The following is a 24,708-nucleotide window of genomic DNA, read 5'->3' on the forward strand; positions in this document are numbered from 1 at the left end:
GAAAGAGACACTCCTATAAATGCATATGCAATAAGGTCAGCCGCAAAAATAACTCTGTCCACACCTTTTCAGCGCTAATTTTTCACTGCGTGTCTTTAGTAAATCCTGATAGTAGTTTTTTAACGACAAAAAAACCCTCTTTTGACGTTAAACTAGTCACGATTTACTTTGGTGCAAGCTATTAGTAAATCTGGCCCTTAGAGTAACACCGTGTCCTAACTACTAAAAGGTATCTTTTCCATGTTAATTTGAGTTTTTGTCCTAACCAGCCGCGACGATTCTATTTTTGAAACGGTTTCTATTTGTCTGTGACGTCGCGGCTGGAACAACAACACAAAACAAATGGCAATGATAATCTCAGATAATGTTTATGTCCTTTATTTAATGTTAAAAGTGTAATGTTTAATGTCCTACTAAAAGCAACAATGGATAATTCACCTTAGAACAAATTGAAACAAGAACGTTCAAACGTTCAAATAAGTATATTCTATGACAAAGATTGTTTTAGTAACTTTTTAGTAATGTTTAAATGGTGTAATATTTGTGAATTGGATTATGTACTTCCTTGCGAGTGCCGTCAAGATTAATCTCAGGTGCTGTACACTTGCCGCGAGAGCCCGCCCACACGCTGTTCTGATTGGCTGTGGTTTTTGATTGATTTGTTGCATCTCGCAGTCGCGTCGCGTCTTGTGTATACCGACATGTTGCTTGTCGCTGGAATCTTATTGCGTCGCGTGTAGTTAGGACACGGTGTTAGATATTTGAGCAAACTGCTAATCCTAAAGATTCTAAAAATGAAAAATGTCATTATTTATTGCACCCTCATGTCGTGCCAAAATGTTCCTTCTCTGTGGAATAAAAAAGATATTTTGAAGGTTTCAACTTTTTTTGTCCAAACATTGAAAGTCAATGGGGTCCAAAACAACATTGGACCCCACTGATTTTCATTGTATGAATAAAAAAAAATACCTTTTTCAATTATTTTGTGTCTTACAGGTTTGGAACAACATGAGGTTGAGTGAATGATGAAAGAATTAAAATTTAGCTGAGAATAAACTTTCAAATCGTGCCATTTGAGGTCAGAGATTAATTTTTGCATTTCTAAGAAATCAGACTTATGATTTTGCATCTGGTGGACAATAAACTGGAAAAAAAAAATCGTATAGACGTCCATTGAAAGAGGGACCTGTGCCATATCTAGAGACCAGAATCTCATGCTGATGAGCTCTTTTTGACAGAACAGGAAGCAGCAAACCTTAAAACCCATTAGAACACCCTCAGCATAGCAATGCCCTGGCAACCACCTGGATTATCCTAGCACCATGATGACGGTTTTTACATAGGCGAACATCCATTCTTCATAAAATGTAAAAGCTTTTTTTTTTTTTTATACTGTTAGGATGCTTTGACTGCACACACTTGTATCTTCACTTCTCACATGCGTTCTTGTTAACTCTCTGTTTGCCGAGCCAAGCGTGGGTGAGGGCCTGCTTTTGAAAAGCATGCTGCAGCTCACCTTTCAAACTTGCAGTCTTTAACTCCTTTTTGTAAATTCTATCTTTTTGCCATCTGACCACCAATTCATCTATCCCTTTTTTCCCCCTCTCTGTTTTCTCTGCCTTCTTTTGCCGCCCACACAGGAAAGAGTGACTGGTTTACAGCTGGCCCTGTTACTGCTCTTTGACGTTTTCTCCCTTTTTTGCACTTTGTGGCTTTTGCAGAAATGGTGATATGTCATTGTGTCTGCTGCGAGTCGTGCAGCACTACATAGATTGGTCAGAGAGCGAGAGAGAGGTTATTGACCCTATTTGAGAGTGTGAATAAAGATCATTTGTAGCTAGTTTTCTCCTTCTCTGTCAGACTGTTTTTTGATTTCTCATTCTGCTGTCAGTAGAGCTAGATGGTTTTACTCCTTTAGAGTAAACCTGCACAGACTTCAAACACAGTAGTCTACATACCTAATTAGGTTAAAGAAATAGAATTGTTGTTTAGGTTTATTAATGGTGTTTGCTAGGTTAAGCATCATGCTTGGAGTTATGGATTTAAAGGAATCCCTAACCCTAAAAATAAAACTTTGGCAGTCAACTTGTCCTGAACTGTTTGTGCTACAGAGATGAATGATGCCTCAAATCTTGTGGCTTGTTTCTGAGAATGGTGCTATTACTTTTCCGAATGATTAGACTTGCATGTTTTTGTTTTTTTTTCTTCTGTGGACGATAAAATGGACGATACATATCTAGGGTACTAAATATCAAAGTCATGGCTTGTTTTTACTTGGTAAAGTAAAAAAAACTGTAGCAATGACCTAAAACTGCTTGGATTCCGACCCTCCCCCATAGCAACACTCTTGCAATGTATTAAGGCCTGTACACACCAGGACGAATATCGCGCGCTTATGGGCTGCGGTTTTCGAGATTTTTTTAGAAAGTGAAAATTCAGTAGATGGTGCTCCCGGTACACAAGGTGGTGCTGCGGCACTTTACGCTTCTGACACGCGCTTGTCATGCAGAAGAAGAAGAGAGACAGTATTTACTTGCCAAAACCATTCACACACTTTTTGCTAACTGGCAGTATTAGCAGCTCATCTTCTTCTTTGTGTACTTACTACTACTACGTCATATCAATGTGTGCTCGGCAAGACCGTTTTGTGCTTGAGCCCCACCAAGTCGTGTTTTACTGTAACTTCAGCAGCTCCAGGCACATAAACAAAAGCGCCAATCTCATTGGTAGGACAGTTTTTAACTCGCCGTGTCAAAACAAAACGAACCCAAGGTGTTTTTTTAATTTTTTTAAATGACTCTTTCATGCCTGCCAGTTTGCGCGTCGGTGTGCACACTCACATTGGCCCCCTTTGTTTTGTCACGAGGCGATAAACGCGTACCAAAATCGTCCCGGTGTGAACAGGCCTTTAGAATACCCTAGATGCAACATAGCAACAAGCTAAAAATAACCATCAAACCAAAAGCGAATACTTCCCTACTATATAGTATCTGAAAAGCATGTCTCCAAAAGAGTAGTATGTCCGAATACATATCCTTCCATACTATATAGTATGCAAAAAACAGTATGTGCATACAATGGATAGGCCCTGGTAGGGCATGTGACAGTAACAACATGGCAGATGTAGTACGTCCGAATTTCATTCATACTACCCGTATAAATGTATTACCTACTCAGACAGTATGCGATATCAGAACGCGGGATCCTTAACCTTAACAATTAGCTGTAGGGCGAACTTTCTGGTTAAGGGGTTTGGGGGGGGCGGGGTCGCACACCTAGAACACCCTAGCTATCACATAGCAACATGCTAAAATTCGACCAGAACGCTCACCCTTACATCATGGTAGTGAGTTTTGTATATGGCAATTTGTATACTCTTGAGAACATTTTGATAACTTGTCTGACCAAAGCTGCGTCCGTAATCGCGTACTGTCTGAGTAGGTACTACATTTGAATTTGAACTTACTTCGCAACCATTAAAAAACGATGTTCTATATAGTGTTAATGTGTGTACTATGAATGTAATCCAGACATACTACATACGCCATATTGTCATTATCATGTGACCTACCAGCATCAATTGCGTCCCTTCAGCTCTATTTATTAATCCTCTCCCGTGGCCTCGTGAGATAGTAAAGTGTTCATCGAATACGCACTTCAGAATCGCACCCAAAGTAGTAGGTCATCCGGGGACTTTTCGCCAGGGCTTAAAAACGGAAAAAAATATCAATCGGTTTACTCCGAGCAAAATTGATATTATAGCGTTTCCGTTTTTGCGTTCCTCAATAAAAATTACTGTTCCGAAAACGGTTTGATTTGAAAAAATACCGGTTAATAACGTTATTTTAATTTAGCCTATACTTTAAACAAATATGTATAAATAGACTTATTTTCACTCAATGATAATATAACGCATGGTAATTAAACTTGAATATTTATTTCATAACATTTTTAAAACCACAACAGAAATACATGCATTAATTACAAAGCATAAACAGCGGACCTGTTTTGGAGCGTTAGACAATCGAAAGTGGCCTCTTATGCCTTCTTTTCAGAAGAGTGATAACATTCTTTGTAACGTTACATAACTTTTTTTCAACACGACTTGTTTTAAAAAATGTATAAATAAAGAATAAATAAACTGGATAACTATTGCTCTTTTAATGCACTGTCAACTGGTAATTTCAAAGCAAACACTGCGCAACACGTCCTTGCATCACATAATCAAATTCAGTCAGCTAATAAAGCTTGATCATTTAATGCAATATAACATACCATTTAATGCGAAGCATCAACCGTCTATATAGAAAACATTGACCTGTATTGGCAATCTGAAAGACTATAGGAAAAATGTTTGATAGATGCTATAGCCTACTTGGATAGGCTTAAACGGAATCCATAAACTAGCCTAAATCAGTTTATTTGAGCTTAAAGTCCGTACTGCTTATTTAAACGTTCGAAAAGAATGTCCTCCAATACCTGCGAAAGAATGTACTTGAGGCATGAAAATGCGCGCTCTGCACTGACGGTAGATTCATAGATGATGGTGCGCGGGCATTTCACTCACGCTTGATCCGTCAACGTCATATGCTGGACTACTCATTTCATGATTGGTCACTGCCAAATAAAAATATTAAAGAGAACGATAAAATAACGTTATTAAGCGGTTAATGGTCATTTCAAATTAACGTTTCTGTTCAGAACGATTCAAAATGATTTTGATTTCGTTTTCGTTTTTGTTCCTCTTAAAATTTCGTTCATTTCCGGTTTTCGTTTTCGTTCCTTGAACCGGTTCGGAGCCCTGCTTTTCGCCTACTGTTACTATATACAATATAGCAGGGAAGTATTCGATATTGAACGCAGCGTAGGTGGCTGCTAGAGGTGTTCTGAATCTGATTGGTTGCTCTGCAGCTGCTTGGGTGTTCTGAGTGTTTACTAGGATGTTGCTGGGTGTTCTGAATCTTAAAAATGTAAGTTGTTCTGGATTTCAGAATGTTGCTATGCCGTTGTTAAAGGGATTGTTCACCCAAAATTGAAAATAAAGTCCATCTTCGGAACATAATTTAGTATATTTTTGATGAAATCTGAGAGCTGTCTCACTCCTCCATAGGCTTTCAGAGGGAATGAAACTTGATGGCCCAGAATAGTAAGTAAAAACGTCATTTAAGGAGTCCAAATGACTACAGTGGCTCTGTATTAAGTCTATCATGCGACGAAAATACTTTTTGAGCGGAAAAACAACAAAAATAACGACTTTATCCCACTATTATTGTTGTTCAATTTGAGCCTCTGACGAGAGTTCGTGGGAGTGCCACGACGCATGCGCGAGAACTGAGATTACGGCGTTCTTCTTCTACTACTACTTGTTACTGGCTGCAGAACGCCGTAATCTCAGTTCTCGCGCATGCGTCGTGGCACTCCCGCGAATTCATAAAAAGATTCATAGAAAGATTTGAATCTCAGATTTCATAAAAAATATACTAAATTATGTTCCGAAGATGAACGAAGGTCTTACATGGTTGGAACAACATGAGGGTGAGTAATTACTGACTTTATTTTCAATTTTGGGTGAACTATCCCTTTAAGGTGTTCTAAGGTTTTGCAAAGGTTGTCTTAAAATCTAGTTTTAATTAGTATTGTATATAGATGGAGGTTTGAGGAGAAAGGCCTAAAAGTTTGCATGAATGGGACATTGTCAACCTTTGCCCTTCTCTGTTTATGAAAGAGATTAAATAAGTGCAGTGTGTGATGCATCTGAGTGCATCTGTCTTGTTCATGTATTGTTTTCAGCAGGTGTGTACCGTAAGGGCAAGGCCGCATGTGAGAAAATCTGTAATAGTGCATGAGATGTCATTGTGAATTCAGCATATCTGAATGGCAGTCTTAAGGTGAGTGTACGGGGATTCCCCATAGTTATGGGACGTCCGTGCTACACTCAACCCAATAAAAATAACTGATATGGAAAAGAAGGGGATGGAAGATAAGCTGGAGAGAAGATAATGTAGGTTGTAAGTGTTTTGGACAGAAGGTTCCTTCTTGGTTTTTTTGTATAGGTTTATTTTGTTTCTTTCCTGGACTTGTTACACTAGTGCCCTCTATTGGAGCAAAGCCCATTCGACTTTCCAGACTGTTTAGTTAGACAATGTAAGATGGAAGAAACATTTTATTTTGTTAATTTTTTTTTTATTTTTTTTTATTTTTATTATTGTTCTCTGTAGGTGTGATTCTATCACTGCTGCACTATGGAATTTGATTCATAATGATTAGCAAACAAGGGCTAGCAGGTCATACGCAGATCTAGAAAGATATAAGGACAGAGTGAGAGATGTGTGTAACAGTCACTGTCAGCTAGTAAAAGAGATGGTAGATAATCAGGTAGGATCATGTCTCACTGGTGTTTAAATAGGCCTGGATCCGTTTTTCTAGGAAGAGCACATTTACATATCCTGAAGGGTGTGTGTCTCAGTCTCAGTTGTTGTGCTACATGTAGACTATTTTTTTTACCTGTTTGTATTGTCATCACAGTTGAGTAATACTCTATTGAACAACAGCCAACACATAGTCAGAGTTAACAATGCTTTATTACATTATAGTTAATACTTACAATATTGCCTAGAAAGTATAGAAAGCATTGAAAGTATTTATAGTGCTGAAAATAAACTATACAGATGCTCAGTTAGATGAAGTATATGTAAAAGTTAAGAATATAGATTAATAGTAAAAAAAAAACAATAGACAAAATAAGATGGAAGTCAATAGGAGTGAAATTAAATTGTAAATGTGGTATTTGAAAATATATATAATAAATGCAGTGTGTTGATGCATATTAACATGTTGACATGCTGTTACTTAATGTCCCACATTTCCTTGTTCCAAAAACTTTTTTTTTTTTTTTTAATTGTCCGTCAGAGTGTCTGTTTTTGTATTTTATAGCTGTATCAGTTTTTCTTTTTGCTGTTGTAATTTTGCGCATACATAGCATTGGAGCTCTTTGTCAGAAACGTGTTGAATTTGGCAGCGCAGAACCTTCTGGTGGCTGTGTGTAGAGATATGTTGTGTGGGTGTGGTTTGTGTGTGAAGTGTTGCTGAATGTGTGTGTGTTCAGATGGGAGATATTTGTGGGTGTGGCCCGAGTGTGTGTGTGTGTGAGAGCAGGTGAACTGCTATCTACATTCCCCAGCACTTCCTTTCCCTGTAGCAGGTGTGTGTGTGTGTGTGTGTGTGTGTGTGTGTGTGTGTGTGTGTGTGTGTGTGTGTGTGTGTGTGTGTGTGTGTGTGTGTGTGTGTGTGTGTGTGTGTGTGTGTGTGTGTGTGTGTGTGTGTGTGTGTGTGTGTGTGTGTGTGTGTGTGTGTGTGTGTGTGTGTGTGTGTGTGTGTGTGTGTGTGTGTGTGTGTGTGTGGTCGTCTTGAGCTTTGTGTGTATAAAGGGTCCTTGTGGTCTGGCCATTCCATCTCAAACACATCTGGGGACTCATACTGTTTATCTTTATATAATTATTAACATTGGTTTATATAACAATGCAAATACACAAACATTTTCATGTTATAACTTATGATACTTTCAAATTGATCAAGGTTTTTTTTTTTTTTTTTCACACAAGGTGAGTCAGACATCTCACAAATTCTCCCGAAATTCAGTGTTTTCTTTTTCCCCGTTGTGTTTCTTTTTCCCCTTGAAACAAGATCTTCCTTATTGACTTGTCTTCTCATCCTTTTTGTTCTTGGAGGTTAGAGGTTTCATTATTTTTTACACATTAACCCCCTGTGTGCTGGAAGTGCACAGTCAGTGTGGGAGTGCGAGTGACGTGCCGGAGTTAACCCTTTCCTGGCCAGAGCGTTCTCTGCTCAGAGCGAGATGACTGGCTGTGGCCGTTGACATCGAAACGGCTCTACTGCTATGACGAGACACCGTGCACACATTTCAGCCATTTACCTTACAGGGACAGAAAAATGCTCATCCTCATTTTCTTTCATCCCTTCCCCCCGCTGGCTCTGAGAGCCTGTTTTGGTGCAGCACGGAGGAGTTGACTCATGAATTTCAGTAAGATAGAGAGAAAATGAGGCTCAGCGCATGTCGAGTGCACTGACACACACATCTGCTCATCTGAAAATGAGTAACCCTTTATACTGTACCAAACAGGAAACTTGACTTTCATAAAATGTACACTGTCATACATTTCTGAATGCAACGGCATGTCAAAGTAGTATAGTGCAAAAAAACATGCTTTGTGCTAAGAAAGAAATGGATTGAACAAAAATCTAAATTTGTAACCTTTATATTATTAAAAATCAATAATATGAATATTATAATATTGCAAATTTAGTGTATACATGTTTTCTACATCCTAGCAAAAGTACGGGATGTTCCAGAGTGTCGTGTTGAAGCGGAGGTTGTCCCTAAGGTTGCCCGGATGACTGTGTCTGGCAAGAAGCAGACCATGGGCTTTGATGTGCGAAGGTAAGCCAATCGAGGTAACGTGGAAGTGGTTTAAATAGGTAACCCAAACATTGTAGGTTCAAACCTTATAAGGGACGCTTTATGTGCTATGATCTTTCACTGTCTTTCACCCTTAAACAAAGCTTTTAACCACAGCTCGTGCCACAGGGACTGTCCCTGCAATAAGTGCACTGCAACACTGTGTCCTAATTGGACATGATTGTCTTGGTTTCAGTTATTTTTTTCAGATCGGACTAAATGTTAGTGAGACACAGTTGTTCACAAGATGTTTGATAATATGTGATGTTATGTAGTTTAAAGGGTAAGTTCACCCAAAAATGAAATTTCTGTCATTAATTGCGTAGGAGAGTGTCACTGAAGAGAAGAGATTGTTGAATGAAGTCATTATTTTTTCGTAGTTATTTGCACACAAAGTATTCTCATCGCTTCATAACATTTAAGGTTGAACCACTGGAGTCACATGGACTATTTTAACAATGTCTTTACTACCTTTCTGGACCTTGAAAGTGGCCGTTGTGTTGCTGTCTATGTGGGGTCAGAAAGCTCTTGGATTTAATCTAAAATGTCTTAATTTGTGTTCTGAAGATGATCGAAGGTCTCACGGGTTTGGAATGACACAAGGGTGAGTAATTAATGACAGAATTTTCATTTTTGGGTGAACTATCCCTTTAACCTCAATATACATTTCATGATGGATATACATATATTTAATGAAGGATACCTTTGTTAACATGTTTTTGAAATGTACAGAACATTTCTGAACTGCTGTAGTGAGCTATCCTCTGTTATCGCTCTTGCAGTTACAGTCCTTAATAGTACAGAATCAATTCTCCGAACCAGGCCAAGTCTGTCTACCTGCATTGCATTCTGCGATGGCAGAAAACCACAGAGATGGCTGGTGCATGTAGATTAATCTCGCACACACAACCATGAACCCACAGCCTATCACTCCCATTCCTTCAGCCACAGACCACACCCGTCAAGCTCAAGAAGAAGAGTGTAGGGTTTTTTGCAGGTGGAGTAGACACTGTACATTCATTTAATAGGTTAAGTTTGTTTAAGTGACTATTAGAGGACCTGTGCTAAAGTTTCCACACAGTCTTTCTTTTTCAAAAGAAATTAGTTGGTTTCTACTATGAATATTTTGAGTTGAGCATAGATTGTACAGTCTGTATATGTACTGATTGTACAGTACATATACACTACTGTTCAAAAGTTTGGGGTCAGAAAGATTTTTTTGTTTATTTTGAAAGAAATTAATACATTAATTAATTGATGCAGACGTTATAAGGATGTTTATAATGCTACAAAATATTTCTGTTTCAAACAAATACTGTTCTTTCTATTCATCAAAGAGCCCTGAAAATAATTCCACAAAAATATTAAGCACCACAACTTTTCTCAACTTGAAAACTGGAGTAATGATGCTGGCTTTGCCATCACTGAAATAAATTACACATTTACATAAATTGAAATAATTTTAATAATATTCCTGTTTTTACTTAATTTTTGATCAAATAAATGCAGCCTTTCTTGAGCAAAGCTGTTTTCAAAAACGTTTAAAGGTCCTGTTCTTCGTGATCCCATTTTTCAAACTTTAGTTAGTGTGTAAGGTAGCTGTTAGAGCATAAATAATACCTGTAAAATTATAAAGCTCAAAGTTCAATGCCAAGCGAGATATTTTATTTAACAGAACTTCCCTTTCAAAGCCTACAGCGAACGGCCAGTTTGGACTACATCCCTGTACTCCCTGCTTTAATGACGTCAATAGAACAGTTTGTTGACTAACCTCCGCCCACTAGAATACGCAAAAAAGGGGGCGTGGTCTTGTTGCTCTCCCACGTGGAGAAGAGGAAGTGTTGCGTTTGTAGAGTGTGTTTGTCGCCATGTTGTCGAGACGCTGTTATTTTCATCCCGGGTCTGATTCCGGCTCAAATTGATACGGTAATATAGACATGTTTACAATAACATTGAGCGCATGCATCTCCCCGTTATGGTAAGAGGCTAAGCTGCTGTCGAATCACAACACGGGAACCGCTGGCACAATCAGAACTCGTTACGTATTTCTGAAGGAGGGACTTCATAGAACAAGGAAATCATCAAGCCGTTTTTAGGACAGTGAAAACAGCGGTATACAGATAAGTAAATTGTGTGAAAAATACTGTGTTTTTTTTACACGCGAAACATGACCCGACCCCAAATTTTTTAACAGCTTTTACCTTTCTACAAATTTCCAATAGATAAAAATACAAAAACATAGGTAGTGAAAATGAGGACAATTAGACATTGTGGAAAATACTGAATGGATTGTACGTCTATCTCAGCCTTATTTTTGTTTGCATCAAATAAACAGATTGAGGTTTAATTTACTTTAAAATCAAAATTAATACTCAACAAACCATCCTAGAAATTCTGAGGTGACATTTGCCTTTGTGTCCCTTTATAGTGCGGAAGAAAATGGCGTTGTTGCCTCATCGGTTCGTAGAGGGCCAAGTCCAGAGGTCACCGCTGCACCAACCACAGATACCCCATCCAAACCCGGGGCTATGAGTGAAGACACTAACGCCTCGACCCCATCTCGACCAGCTGGAAAGAATAAACAGCAGCTCAACATCCGTGCCGAACTAGAGAAAAGACAAGGAGGAAAACTCTTACTCAATCTGGTGGTCATAGGCACGATATCCTCTCTACCACTACCCATGCAGTCACATTATCATCCAGTTCATTTTTTTGGTCACATTTTAATTAATTTTATTATTTTGTGGCCCTCAAACACTTTAGCCACATGTATGAATAGATAAAATATTGTATATGTAGTAAATGTGGGACTTGAACTTTGTTTGTGTGTGTGTAGGTCATGTAGATGCTGGTAAGAGCACTCTCATGGGTCATCTGTTATATCTGCTGGGGAACGTTAATAAGAGAACCATGCATAAATATGAGCAGGAGGCCAAGAAAGCTGGCAAGGCCTCTTTTGCCTATGCATGGGTACTGGACGAGACAGGAGAGGAAAGAGACAGGTTGGTTTAATAGACATTGAGGTGTAATTTCCGTTTTGAAAAATGTGACCCAAACCAAGCTTCATTTGTTCATCGTCTGCTCTTTCACAGAGGAGTGACCATGGATGTGGGCATGACAAAGTTTGAGACGGACTCGAAGGTTGTTACTCTGATGGACGCACCAGGACACAAAGACTTCATTCCGAACATGATCACAGGGGCGGCACAGGTAATTCCATGTGCTTTTTTAGGCTCAGTTGAATGCACCCAAAAGTGAAAATGGTCATCGTTTTCTCACCTTGACCAACATGTCGTCTCAATCTTTCCCTCCAACACTCAAAAGAGAAATTTTGAATATTTGAAGCAGCAAATAAAGCCTTCAGACATCAAAACAGACACAAGTATCAAAAAAGTCCTATACACTATATTCCAAGTCTTATGAAGCCATATGATAGCTTTGTGAGTTAAAAGAGCTAAAGGTTAAATTCCCAGGTTCAGCTCACTGACTCGGTGGTCTGGCCACAGTGGTTAACAGCTCACTAAAGGGGTGAATTACCATTGAATAATGATGTAATTTTGGTCTGTTTCTTACACAAAGCTATTGAATAATTTCAGAAGTTGTATGCACAAGTCATATGGACAACTTTTATGATGCTTTCATGGTAAAAACAGGGGCCTTTCTCAGAATTTCTCCACTTAAGAAAGTCATACAGGTTTAGAGTGACAAGAAAGCGAGTAATTGACTGAATTTTAATTTCTGTTTGAACTAATCCTTTAAAAGAGTCCTCTTTCAGGGTGTTCTTCTTTTGCTTATTCGTTTTTTGCATGCACGCGAGTTGACGCGAGGACAACTGATGTCTGTGCATAATTTCTTGTGCACAGTAAAGTCTCAATGAAACTTGTTCTTTGTGGATTTGGGTGCCACCACCACTAATACTTTGTAAATGAGTGTATGTTTGGATTTGGCTGATACTTACAAATGCAATGAATGAAATTAGTCAGATTGTGCAGGCCGAATTTACTCATTTCCTCCTGTCAGTCTGCTGAGAAAAGGATTTTGGGGGCAAGTGGGTGTGTGTGTATTGCTGGTGGGTGTGTATTGGGTCTAGACTATTTCTGTATGATTTCGGAAGTTGACATGACAAAGCAAAATCAATTAGGGGAACTTTTAATGTTTTGTGACCCCGAAAAGCTATTGCTTGAACGAGAAAAAAAAAAAAAGCCAAGACGATTGAACAAATTTAAACTAGTACAGTCACACCACTTATTTCACAGCTTTTTACCACATAAATAATTATGGGGACAAGAGATAATGATTTGATATTTGAACTGTTTATTATCCATTTACAGTGTGGAAAACAATCATGATGAGCACAAGATGAACACAGCAACGATATTACAGTACTATTAATACAGACGCAGAGCTTTTTTGAGGTACACTATGTGTGTGTGTCTTGCAGGCAGATGTGGCTGTGTTAGTCGTAGATGCCAGCCGTGGGGAGTTTGAGGCCGGGTTTGAGGCAGGGGGGCAGACCCGCGAGCACGGCCTGCTGGTTCGATCCCTCGGAGTCACGCAGCTTGCTGTTGCTGTCAACAAGATGGACCAGGTGGGTAACCATGGGGACCACAACAGCATACAGTAACCACGGCAATGTCAATCATGATTTTATTTGTGTCTGAGAACTCAAATTCAATCCCTCTCCCACCACTTGTGCTCATCACATCATTGTGTGTGTGTGTGTGTTTGCAGGTTAACTGGCAGCAGGAGAGGTTCCAGGAAATCATCTCTAAGCTTGGTCACTTTCTGAAGCAGGCTGGCTTTAAGGTAATGCAGTCTGTGCACATGGGGGATGTTTATATATTTTTCCACTGTTTCCTTTTTGTACTTTGTTAACTTCCCCCAATTGGTTTTATGTTACTCTCATTTAAGTGCATGAGTTTTCTGTTGGTGCTTCAGGATAAAGTAAATGTTTATCTGATCAATGACGCATCCAGAAACTGCAATTCAAACCTAAAAAAATTATGTTTTGCATGTTCTGATTGAATCTGACACAATATCAGCTTACATGCTGATACTTGTCAGACTTTTCTGCCTGATTTTCCATATTTGTGTGCTGCAAATGCATATGAAAGAAAAAACATCATATTGAAATGGTTTTGTGGAACTCAAGTTTTTTTTTACTCATCCTCATGACATTTCAAAGCCATCCGGTTTTAATATACATGTTTATATGTGAGGATGAGTGAAAAATGACAGAAATTTTAATTTGTATAAAAAAAATCATTATTTACGTTTATAAGAGAAGAGAAGATTCTTTCATTGTAATAATGAAGTATGGGCTACGAAAGAGAAACTGACTGCAGGCCTTTTTACTAGTTTCAGCTTTGCTCAACTTATTTCAAGAATGTCTAGTTTCTAAAATGTTATGAGTGCAATTTGCTATTTTTTGCAGACATGAGTTTCCTAAAAGAATTTTAGGACATACAGTGCTCAGTAGCGGTTCTGGCTTTTTTTGTGCACTAGGCAAAATATCGCCAATAAAATGTAAAATATTAAATTTGTAAAAATGGTTTGGAAATGTAAAGCAACATTTCATGGCTCATTTCAACCAGTACATTTGTTTGATCACTTAACAGCACAAGTAAAAGTGACATGTCAAGGCCAAATATGGTAACCCAATTTGTCCTGCGCATTTAACCCATCTAAGTTTGTGCACACACATTAGGAGTAGTGAACACACACACACACACACACACACACACACACACACACACACACACACACACTGCAAACTATGGACACACACATTTTTGCTGGGGCGATTGGGGGTTAAGTGCCTTGCTTAAGGGCACCTCAATCATTTCCTGCTGGTATTGAGAATCTAACCAGTCTCACTCTCTAACCATTTGGCCACGGCTGCTCCAATTAGGCCACGTGTTACAAATGTGCTTGTCTTTGCAGGATTCTGATGTGTATTACATCCCTACCAGTGGCCTATCAGGAGAGAATCTGACCACAAGGTGCAAAGTAGCAGACCTTACAGCCTGGTACACTGGACGGTGCCTACTGGAACAGATAGGTGGGTGTGTTTATGTGGACACATTTGTCCATGTCTATTTGCATGTTTTGTGTATGCACTTCGGAGTTTTTTCCGGCAAAGGAATCATTCACAAATAATAAGTATACACAGATGAGCCAAAACATTATGACCACAATGCTGTTGGTCCTCTGCGGTCATGGACTCTACAAGGCCCCTGAAGGTGTGCTGTGGTATCTGGCACCAAGACGTTAGCAGCAGATCCTTCAAGTCCTATAGGTTGCAAGGTGGATCCGTTGTGGATTGAACTTGTTGGTCCAGCATATTCCACAGATGCTCAATTGAATTGAGATCTGGGGAATTAGGAAGCCAGGCCAACATCTTGAACGCTTCATCATGTTCCTCAAACGATTCTGTGCAGTGTGTCAGGGTGAATTATCTTGCTGAAAGAGGCTACTTCCACCAGGGAACACCATTGCCTTGAAGGGGTGTACCTAATCTACAACAATATTTAGGTGGGTGGCACTCGTCAACTTTACGTCCACATGAAAGGCCGGACCCAAGGTTTCCCAACAGAACATTACCCAGAGCATCACACTCCCTCCACGGGCTTGTCGTCCCGCAGGGCATCCTGTTGCCATCACTTACCCAGGTAAATGGCACACATGTACACTCCAAGTTCCAGTTCTGACACTTGTGTGCCCATAGTAGGCACTTATTGTGGTGGACAGGGGTCATCATAGGCACTCTGACTGGTCTGCAGCTACACAGCCCCATATCAGAGTGTGATGCATTGTGTTGTGACACATTCCTTCCATAACCATAATTAAAATTATGAGAGTAGACCTGTTGGCTCAGACCAGACAGGATAGCCTTCGTTGCTCTCGTGCTTTGATGATTGTCGCCAGTTTGTGGTTTGTCCCTCTTCGGACCACTCCAAATCTCACCACTGCTGGCCAGGAGCAACCCATAAGCCTTTTCGTTTCAGAGATACTCTGACCCAGTCGACCCAAAGTCGCTCAGATCTCTATTCCTGCCCATTTCTCTTGCATCCAACATGTTGATAATGAGAACTGATTTAGATGTTAAACTGTTTGTTGTGGCCTTGTTAGGAGATAATCAACGATATTTGCTTCACCTGTGACTGGTCATAATGTTTTGGCTCATCAGTGTATAATATATTACAATATAAGGCTAAATATAATAAAAATATAATGTAATAGTTGTTTAATTATTTTTAATAAACAAGGCAAATTTGGAGTACAGTAGCTTTGACATTTTGATAATTCTTTTTTCTTTTTTTGTGGGGGAAAATGTTATGTGCAATGTGAGAGAGCGAGAAAATAACGATCAAATGGTCTATAGAAAGTGCAACTGTGTCTAAAATTACCCAATTATTTTTGCACCAGTGTTTTCCCCCCTCAATAATCATGCAAATTAATTAACAAAGATAATTTTTTTTTAGAAGTCTGTCTCAAATCTGTGTCTGCTTGTTTAAAAGTTTGAATGGGCTTCTCTGTATTCATGTACACGGGTGAGTGTGTAAGAGTGTAGAGTGCTTTCACAGAAGTTGTTGTGTCATGATACTGATCTGATTGGTGGTTGAGCTGTGAGAATCCTCAGCAGTTTTACTCTGACTCATCAACTTGATGAGGCATACAGAAAACCTCTAGGCTACTGCATCTTTCCTCATCTCTCTTCTTCTGTCTCTCTGCAGATGCGTTTAAACCTCCTCAGAGGTCAGTGGAGAAGCCGTTCAGGCTTTGTGTCTCAGACGTCTTCAAAGGTCAGCATGGGAACTGACCTAAAAGCAAAATGTATAAAATCTAAACGCACAAATGTTGGATTTTGTGCATATATTCCCTTGTTTAAAAAAAAAAAATTAAACAAACCCTTATTCTCTTTGGGGAAGTTCAAAGATTTTTTTTTTCAATGTGGTTCTTGGGGTGCGGGGGGCGCAGGAGGTCAGCATGTTTTTAAAATGATAAAAATCTTTCCTTTTATTGTAATTATTAGTGAAATTATTTGGTAGTCAGTGGGGGGCGGCAGATTTTTTTTAAAGGTTTAAAGAGGGCTGTGACCGAAAAAGTTTGAGAACAACTGACCTAAACATTTTCACTGTTTTCAGATCAGGGCTCTGGATTCTGTGTGACGGGGAAGGTCGAGGCTGGCTACATTCAAACAGGAGATAAAATGCTGGCCATGCCCCCTAATGAGACCTGCACGGTTAAAGGTAAACACACAGCAGCTTTATCAACTTATAGAGACATGAATTGTTCTAGGTGGATATGCAACAGCACCCTCTACTGGTGTTTTCATAAAGGACCGCGCACTCTCCGGATTTCATTACTAGTTAACATTGCTTTAGACTTGTTTTAGAGATTTTTCCCAGTCCTGTGACAACAACAAAAAAGAATGCTGAATGTAGTAAACGTGTGTATGTATGTATGTATGTGTATATATATATATATATATATATATATATATATATATATATATATATATATATATATATATATATATATATATATATATATGTATATGTATATGTATATGTATATGTATATGTATATGTATATGTATATGTATATATATATATATATATATATATATATATATATATATATATATATATGTATATGTATATATATATATATATATATGTATATGTATATATATGTATATGTATATGTATATATATATATATGTATATATATATATATGTATATGTATATATATATGTATATGTATATGTATATTATGTATATGTATATTATGTATATGTATATATGTGTATATGTTTAATGGAAGCAATAAAATGCAGAACAAATCTTGAAAGGTTTTCCACATATATTCATATTTAATAATTTTTATGCACCAATATAACAATTAGGGCTGTCGATTGAGTTTTTTTTGTTAATTATAATTTTTTGTAGTATTAGTTAATTTAATTAATTAGTTATGGAAAAACTGTGTTAAAATGTGCGCATATAACACACATGCCCCTCTATAGACCTACGTTAGGTCATTTGACATTTCATACAACATGATGCAGTGGCACAACTCACTGTGTCATGAAGCCTATAGAATGCAGTTATATGCTCCTAAAATTCAATATATTTGGTCAAAAATGCCTGTGTATTTGTCTCATAATTATATCATATGATATAGTTAAGCAATATCACACAAGCAACAAGCACAATATCACACAAGTGCAAATGTAATTTTATTTATTGAACTGTTGTTGCAAAAAATCAAGTTAATATTGTTATATTTTAGACATAATATTGTCAATGAAAATACTACATATAAAGCCCACAGCAGAATGATTGTGCCTCTCAGAGAACACAGCTTTGTTTCTGATTGAATTCACATCTTGAACTAATCAATGGCCCATTCATAAAGAGAGCCATTTACTTAATTCCTGAATGAATCAGTCATTTGAACTAATCAAATCCGTGACTTACTCATTTAGACCTTTACCGCCACCTACTGGCAGTATCAGTTTCTTATTTAGAATATTATTTCATTTAAAAAAAATTTTTTTGAAAGCATTAAAGGTATAGTTTAACCAAAAAGGAAAATTCTGTCTATTACTCACTCTCATGACCATTGTAGCCTAAAAGTGTATGTGTAATAAAATATTATATTTGATTCAATATAGAATTTCTTTCTAAAGCTACTTTTTGTAATGTCTGTTTGGTGCTTTTCTCATTTAACACAATAATGAATTGTTATCTTTTGGGGGTAATTTCTCAACCAAATTTGATGTGTGATTAATTTGCGATTAATTAGATTTAATTAATCGCCACATTGTGTAATCAACTAGATTAAAAAGTTGAATCGCTTGACAGCCCTAATAACAATACATAGTAATAAACAATAATAATGTAAAAATCGATATATAGATATGTAGTATGCAATAATATGAAATAATGTGCTGTGCTGGAATTTATTTTCAAGGAAGTACTTTGTCTCTATTAATGGGTATAACTACTTACGATTTTTCCATCAACTTGTTATATCTCGTAAGACTAGTAGTAAATGTTTTATGAGCTGTAGGATAACCATATTCATCTGCACAGTCACGATCTGCCGAAGCACAACCAAAACAATGTTCTTCCACAAAATGCATGCAGTTTTGTGCTTTAAAACAGCTGGAGGGCACAAAGTTACGTTAAAACTATTACCTCTCTTTTGTTACTGAGACTAGTGTAATGACACAGTCTTGATAAACTTTATGGCCAAATATATTTGTGTTAAAATCATTGCAATAGTTATAATATTTAACGAAATTAATACTTTTATACTTTTAAATAAGGACAAATTGATTAAAAAATGACAGTGAAGACATTTATATTGTTACAAAAGATTAAATTAAAATGCTGTTCTTTTTAACTCTTTTTTTAAACTTTTGAATAGAAAACGGCTGTTTTAAATTGTAATATTTCAAAATACTCCTGTTTTTACTGTATTTTTCATTGAATAAATGCAGCCTGGTTGAGCATAAAAGGCTCCTTTCAAAAAATCTTACCATCCCAAAACTTGAATTGTTGTGTATTGCTAAGCTCTAATTATTATTTTTTTAATTGATACACCCTTAAAACACAGTCGTCTCTCTCTAGGGATCACTCTCCATGATGAAGCATTAGACTGGGCAGCTGCCGGTGATCATGTCAGTCTAATTGTAACAGGCATGGACATCATCAAAATAAAGTGAGTGTGGAATGAAACACTGGTGTAGAAAGCATTCCCTTCCGTAGAATATACTGTAATATTGTGGTTATATAATATTTTGATCATGTAATATTGATTACATAATACTTGATTAGAAAACTTTCTCTGGGTGCTTTTGATTCTGTATGATCATGTATAATGTTTTTCTTTCTAGCATTGGATGTATATTCTGTGATCCCAGAGAGCCCATCAAAGCCTGCACAAGATTCAGAGCAAGAATTCTCCTCTTTAATATAGAACTTCCCATCACGCAAGGCTTCCCTGTGAGAAAACCCTCTCTCTGCGTATATAAACATCTCTGCATGTTTTTATGTGGGATGTGCAAGTGCATTTGCCAACACTTCCTTGTGTTTTGTGTTTGATTATCAGGTGCTGTTGCATTATCAGACCGTAAGCGAACCAGCCACTATTAGGAAGTTGGTCAGTATATTACACAAGAGCAGTGGAGAAGTTCTCAAGAAGAAACCAAAGTAAGTGGATGTATGATATGGAATCATGCGTGTTACACAAATTAAAAATAATCCATATGACAGCTTTTGAATGATGAACACACAGAAATGTAAGACATTATTTGATGAAAATCTTTCCTTCTGCAGTAGCTCTGAAATCTTATTAACACTTCCGCTTCAGTAGCTATGTTGTCACCTCCTGGGAAATAGCTGCAAAATACCTGTAAAAAAATGGAAGTTGCTACAGTCGGAGAAACCACAGTGGCTCTTTTTTCCTACATCATAAATGGCTTGTCTCTCAGAGCGCGCAGATGAAACGCAATAAACACTGTCATGTTATCTTACATTTAGATGCCTGGTGTTTGGGAACGCAATCATGTGAGACAGTTCTGAGAGGGAATTAAACCTAATCATTATGATGATAGACTTTGGCTCGGCCATTTCAGAATGGTCAAACCAACATTTAAGATGCTGTGCATGAAATTGATCCGCTGGTTAGTCCAGTTATCCAAATCGCATCCTCTGTTGAGGCAAAGTAACATAAATTTTTTTTTTGGTAAATGTGTTCCTTCACAGTTTATGCACGTCATCTTATCGGATAAAAAAAATTATCCAACCTAAGTGCATACATAATTTTTTTTTACGCATTTTATAAAATAAAAAAAGATGTATGGGATATCCCAAAATTCGCATAAAAATAGGTGGATGGAATCATAGCTAATGTGTTGCTAAAACTGAAACTTAAATACACTTTGGTAATTGAATTAAAGCTGAATTAAAATAAAATGTAAATATATGTTATTAATATTTTAATAAATTTTTATCAATACAAATATTATTTTTAAACAATAGTAATAAATACTATATATGTGACCCTGGACCACAAAACCAGTCATGAGGGTAAATTTTTCTTTAAATTTAAATTTAGATTCAGACATCATCTCAAAGCTGAATAAATAAGTGTTCCATCGATGTATGGTTTGCTAGGATAGGACAATATTTGTCCGAGATACAACTATTTGAAAATCTGGATTCTGCAAAAAAAAAAAAAATTATATTGAGAAAATAAATAGTTATTTGAAGTTGTCCAAATGAAGTCCTGAGCAATGCATATTAATACTAATAATATATATTTTTTTTTTATATATATATTTTCACGGTAGGAAATTTACAAATATTTTCATGGAACATGATCTTTACTTAATATCCTAATGTTTTTTGGCATAAAAGAAAGATCTATAATTTTGACCCATACAATGTATTGTTTGCTATTGCCACAAATATACCAGTGTGACTCATGACTGGTTTTGTGGTCCAGGGTCACATATTAGTATGTATTAATATTTGAGTATTAATTAATATTAAAATACAACTGTCCCTCATTTTCAAAGTTTGTGATTGACATTGACACAAGCAAGGATCAACTGTGTTTGGTGTCATTTGTCACTTTTATGATGGTTCAGAATGGTGTTTTCGCTGAAGATTCATGTTGTATAAATGTTGTGCAGGTGTTTGAGTAAAGGACAGAACGCAGTGGTGGAGATTCAAACGCAGAGGCCTGTGGCTCTGGAGCTCTATAAGGACTTTAAAGAACTGGGGCGGTTCATGCTGAGATATGTGGGCTCGACCATTGCTGCTGGAGTTGTCACAGAGGTAAAACGCAATACATGTCCACCCTTTCACACTAAACGCATCCCTGTTGCAAAAAGCATACGTCTTGTATTCATCAGCATTTTTTGATATTGCATCATGAGAATGTGATGCTTGTTAATGCTGATGTTTATACTGTTCTAGATCAAAGAGTAAGGACCAGTTGGAACTGGATCCATCAGAATAACTCTGGAGAGTGGAGAGAAGTGCAATTTCCCCTCAGAGCGAACAAACACATTGAGTACTCACAGACGGGCGACCTGACAGTGAATCTAGCTACAGTTCATTTCACATTTCACCTGCCTAAAGGCCCTAGAGTGAGCGTGAATGTGTGTGTAAAAGAGAAGAATGCCTTAGTCCTGCTCTTCAGCTTGCGAAATACAACTGATAACCTAATAACACACACAGGATCAGACACAGAAAGTTTACCTGTATTTTGCTTCCATTCATTGATTTACGTAACAACAAACTGAACTCATTTTCTTTTATGCTATATTTTATTTCGATTATTGTAAATGGCATTATTTTTGACTAATATGGCAGCACATAATGGACATTTAGGCTTGGTTCAAATCAAAGGATTTTAAGGTTAGTTATTCTGATTAATTAAGGATAATTATAAGACAATAAACGACACAGCTGGCTGCTCTCATCTCCTCCATCAGTTTCTCACATGAGCGGGACAGTGTGAATGAAACCTGCCCATCCATTGCTGCTACTCAGTCTTTTCCTGATCATTAATGGGTCAGTGACGAGAAAACGGGAGGATTGAGAACCAGTGGACAAAGGGATATGTCGTGAATGGGTGTCTGTAATCTAACAGTAATCACTTTAAGGACCTAGCGGACATGACTCTTACTCGTCGGTTTTTGACTTGATCATCAAGGGGTTTTAATTTAAAGAACATTTGTTTGGGTGTATCAAAGCTGAAGTTGTTCGATCCAGGGAAAGCTTCTTCATCAGAAAAATAAAAATATTGATCACTGTGGAAAACATGAGTCTGTTTATTATTGGGCCTGTAAATGAAAGTATTTATTCGTTCTCACACTTATTTTGCGCTTTTGGAAAGTGCTTATTGGCTTTATGACCCTGCCTAAAATTCACAAACGTATTTTCTCTGGGCAGGAATGTATATTTTTATGTTTATTTTTCATCCCTATAATTTTTTTATTAATTCTTGATTGAGCTTTTAGCCCATTTTGGCCTGATGCTGAATGACATGAATCTCAATGCATTCATGTTTTATTAACTCTTTACTATTGCAGTATAATCTATGATTTATGCAAATCAAGTAATTTTCCACTTGTTCCTGAAAGTGCTCACTTCTTCAAATGCTAATTAGATGTGCTCATAGTTGATAGTTGTTTTCTTCTGTGAGAATGTGGTGCTGTAATTTTCCACTTCACAGCCTGATAATCAAAAGACTTCATGAATGCAGCTTGTTCAGAATAGATGACTCATTGATTTTGAAAAGCTTGGTTTTTAATCAATTTGTTTCTGCTTCTTGGTTGTAGAGGAATACCCTGAAATGCAAATATACTGAAATGAATGATAAATATGCTGATTCGACCTTATCCAACACAAAAAAGTGTAGTTAATAAGACATTACCATCAAAAGGAAGAAATTAGGGAACTTTGCTTGACCTTTACTTCTGGTTTTATAGCATTGGGCTTGCTGAGTGGTTCAATCAGGGTAACAAAATACTTTTCTTTTTAAAGCATCAAAGAGCCTTCTGAATTACTTACAAAGAACATTTTGACACTTTCTCTAATTTCAACTCGATCTTCTCTTCGATCCAAAATGATTGTCTAATGATCATTTCCTTCATCGCTGTCTACAATGGTATTCTCGCTGTAGAGTTGTCTTTTTTCTGCTTGTTAATTCCTCTTATAGATGTTATTTTTCTTGAGGAATCGCATATCGAACATCCACCCACTTTTCTCTAGGGTTTGTCTTTTGATTTGGAAATGCGAAGTCTCTCACTCTTGAGTCTTTTTGCTCTTCATAAAAATGTTATATTTTGATCTAATGCTGCTTTATTCAATAAAACAAAGCAAAGTCCTGTTGTGGATTGGTTAAATATCTTGTTCTAAACTTTAAATGGACAAATAACCCACAAGAGTCTCTTTTATTGGTCTCCCAGAAGATGAACTAATTGAAAGGGGTTATCTAAAAAAGATTTGGCCTGTGTTGCATTGAAACCCTGCAGGCAAATAAAGTGAGTGTGAAATTAAATGTGATTGGATTTCCCGCCAGCACTGCATCTTCAGTAAAGTAAGGAGATGGCAGACTTCCAATTGAGGAAAAAGAGCTAGACTTATATGTTTAAGAACCACAGGCGATGTGTAAAAAATAAACATTCACCTGCCGTGATTTTTCTAAGCATTTGTGAGATTATTCTGATCATTTGTGTTGTGTATTTCACCAAGCTGTGTCCTGACAATCCCTGCTTCATCCTCCGCATCCCGGGTTATTTTAGGTCTTAAGTGTACTGCACTCAAACACAACAACACAAACACTCTGTGTCTAACCCTCTTAATACTGTGAAACATCTACCAGCCTCCATACCTGTACATATTTTGGTATTCATTTCTTTGTCCCCCAAATACATTATCAGCATTGGGTGCTTTTTCTGTACAGGATAAAAGCACCCACTCCAGTTACCCAAATTAACATTTTAGTGTACCATAAACATTTATCACTATATAATCCCTTTAAATGTGGTGGAGTTTAGAATTTTGTGCAAGATGGGCCTTTTTTAGGGTTTCTGTCAGTGTGGGACTATCGTGTTCCTCTGTCATTTCTTAACATGTTCATGTCTTGTGTTTTAAAGGAGATTAGCATTCAAGGTAAAATGATGCCATAAAGAATTGCATGCGCAGGGTACTTGTGAAAGTGTACGAGATTGCTAGCATAAATTAAATTTGCATGCGCAAGAAAAGCATTGTAAAGGTGTAAATTGCCTAAAAAAATGTCCCAGCATTTTACTGTTATTCGTAAGTGTAGGCCTAATTCATGTATTGTGAAACTGGAGCTTCATGCTAACGCAAAATAAATATGATCTGTATTCTTCTGACTTCCATTTTTCCGTGCTTACACTTTTGGCAAGTTTTATTCGCCAAAAATACGGTCAAATAAAGCATTGCAAGCCAGTGAACATTAGTGAGATTAGTAAATGCATGCTCACATTATTAAAGTAATGTGTTACTTTACTAGTTACATGAAAGTAATCTGATTACGCAACTCGTGTTACTTGTAATGCGTTGCCCAAAACTGGTCATGTTACCAATATTCTAAGGTTTATAAGATTCCTGTTGTGGATTGGTATAATATCTTGTTACAAACTTCAAATGGATATACCCCACAGATTGACTGT

The 24,708-nt window shown here is 37.2% G+C and overlaps 1 protein-coding gene across 2 annotated transcripts in view; it reads left to right on the forward strand.

The window, feature by feature from the left end:
- hbs1l (HBS1-like translational GTPase) overlaps positions 1–24,406 on the forward strand; it is a 34,424-nt gene extending 10,018 nt beyond the window's left edge. Inside the window, exons 5-18 of one of the 2 annotated variants that reach the window (XM_079801929.1) lie at positions 8,350–8,458; positions 10,905–11,131; positions 11,313–11,478; positions 11,569–11,686; positions 12,918–13,064; positions 13,208–13,282; positions 14,420–14,537; positions 16,213–16,281; positions 16,624–16,728; positions 19,121–19,211; positions 19,387–19,495; positions 19,602–19,702; positions 21,190–21,334; positions 21,476–24,406. In XM_079801929.1, coding sequence (XP_079658055.1) covers positions 8,350–8,458; positions 10,905–11,131; positions 11,313–11,478; positions 11,569–11,686; positions 12,918–13,064; positions 13,208–13,282; positions 14,420–14,537; positions 16,213–16,281; positions 16,624–16,728; positions 19,121–19,211; positions 19,387–19,495; positions 19,602–19,702; positions 21,190–21,334; positions 21,476–21,487 — 1,592 coding nt within the window. In that variant the 3' untranslated portion in view covers positions 21,488–24,406. The remainder of the gene's footprint in view (positions 1–8,349; positions 8,459–10,904; positions 11,132–11,312; positions 11,479–11,568; positions 11,687–12,917; positions 13,065–13,207; positions 13,283–14,419; positions 14,538–16,212; positions 16,282–16,623; positions 16,729–19,120; positions 19,212–19,386; positions 19,496–19,601; positions 19,703–21,189; positions 21,335–21,475) is intronic. The other variant, XM_079801930.1, reaches the window with a different exon arrangement.
- Positions 24,407–24,708: the final 302 nt, after the last annotated feature.

The sequence above is a fragment of the Gobio gobio genome (assembly GCF_949357685.1).
Source record: "Gobio gobio genome assembly, chromosome: 21".
NCBI lineage: Eukaryota > Metazoa > Chordata > Actinopteri > Cypriniformes > Gobionidae > Gobio > Gobio gobio.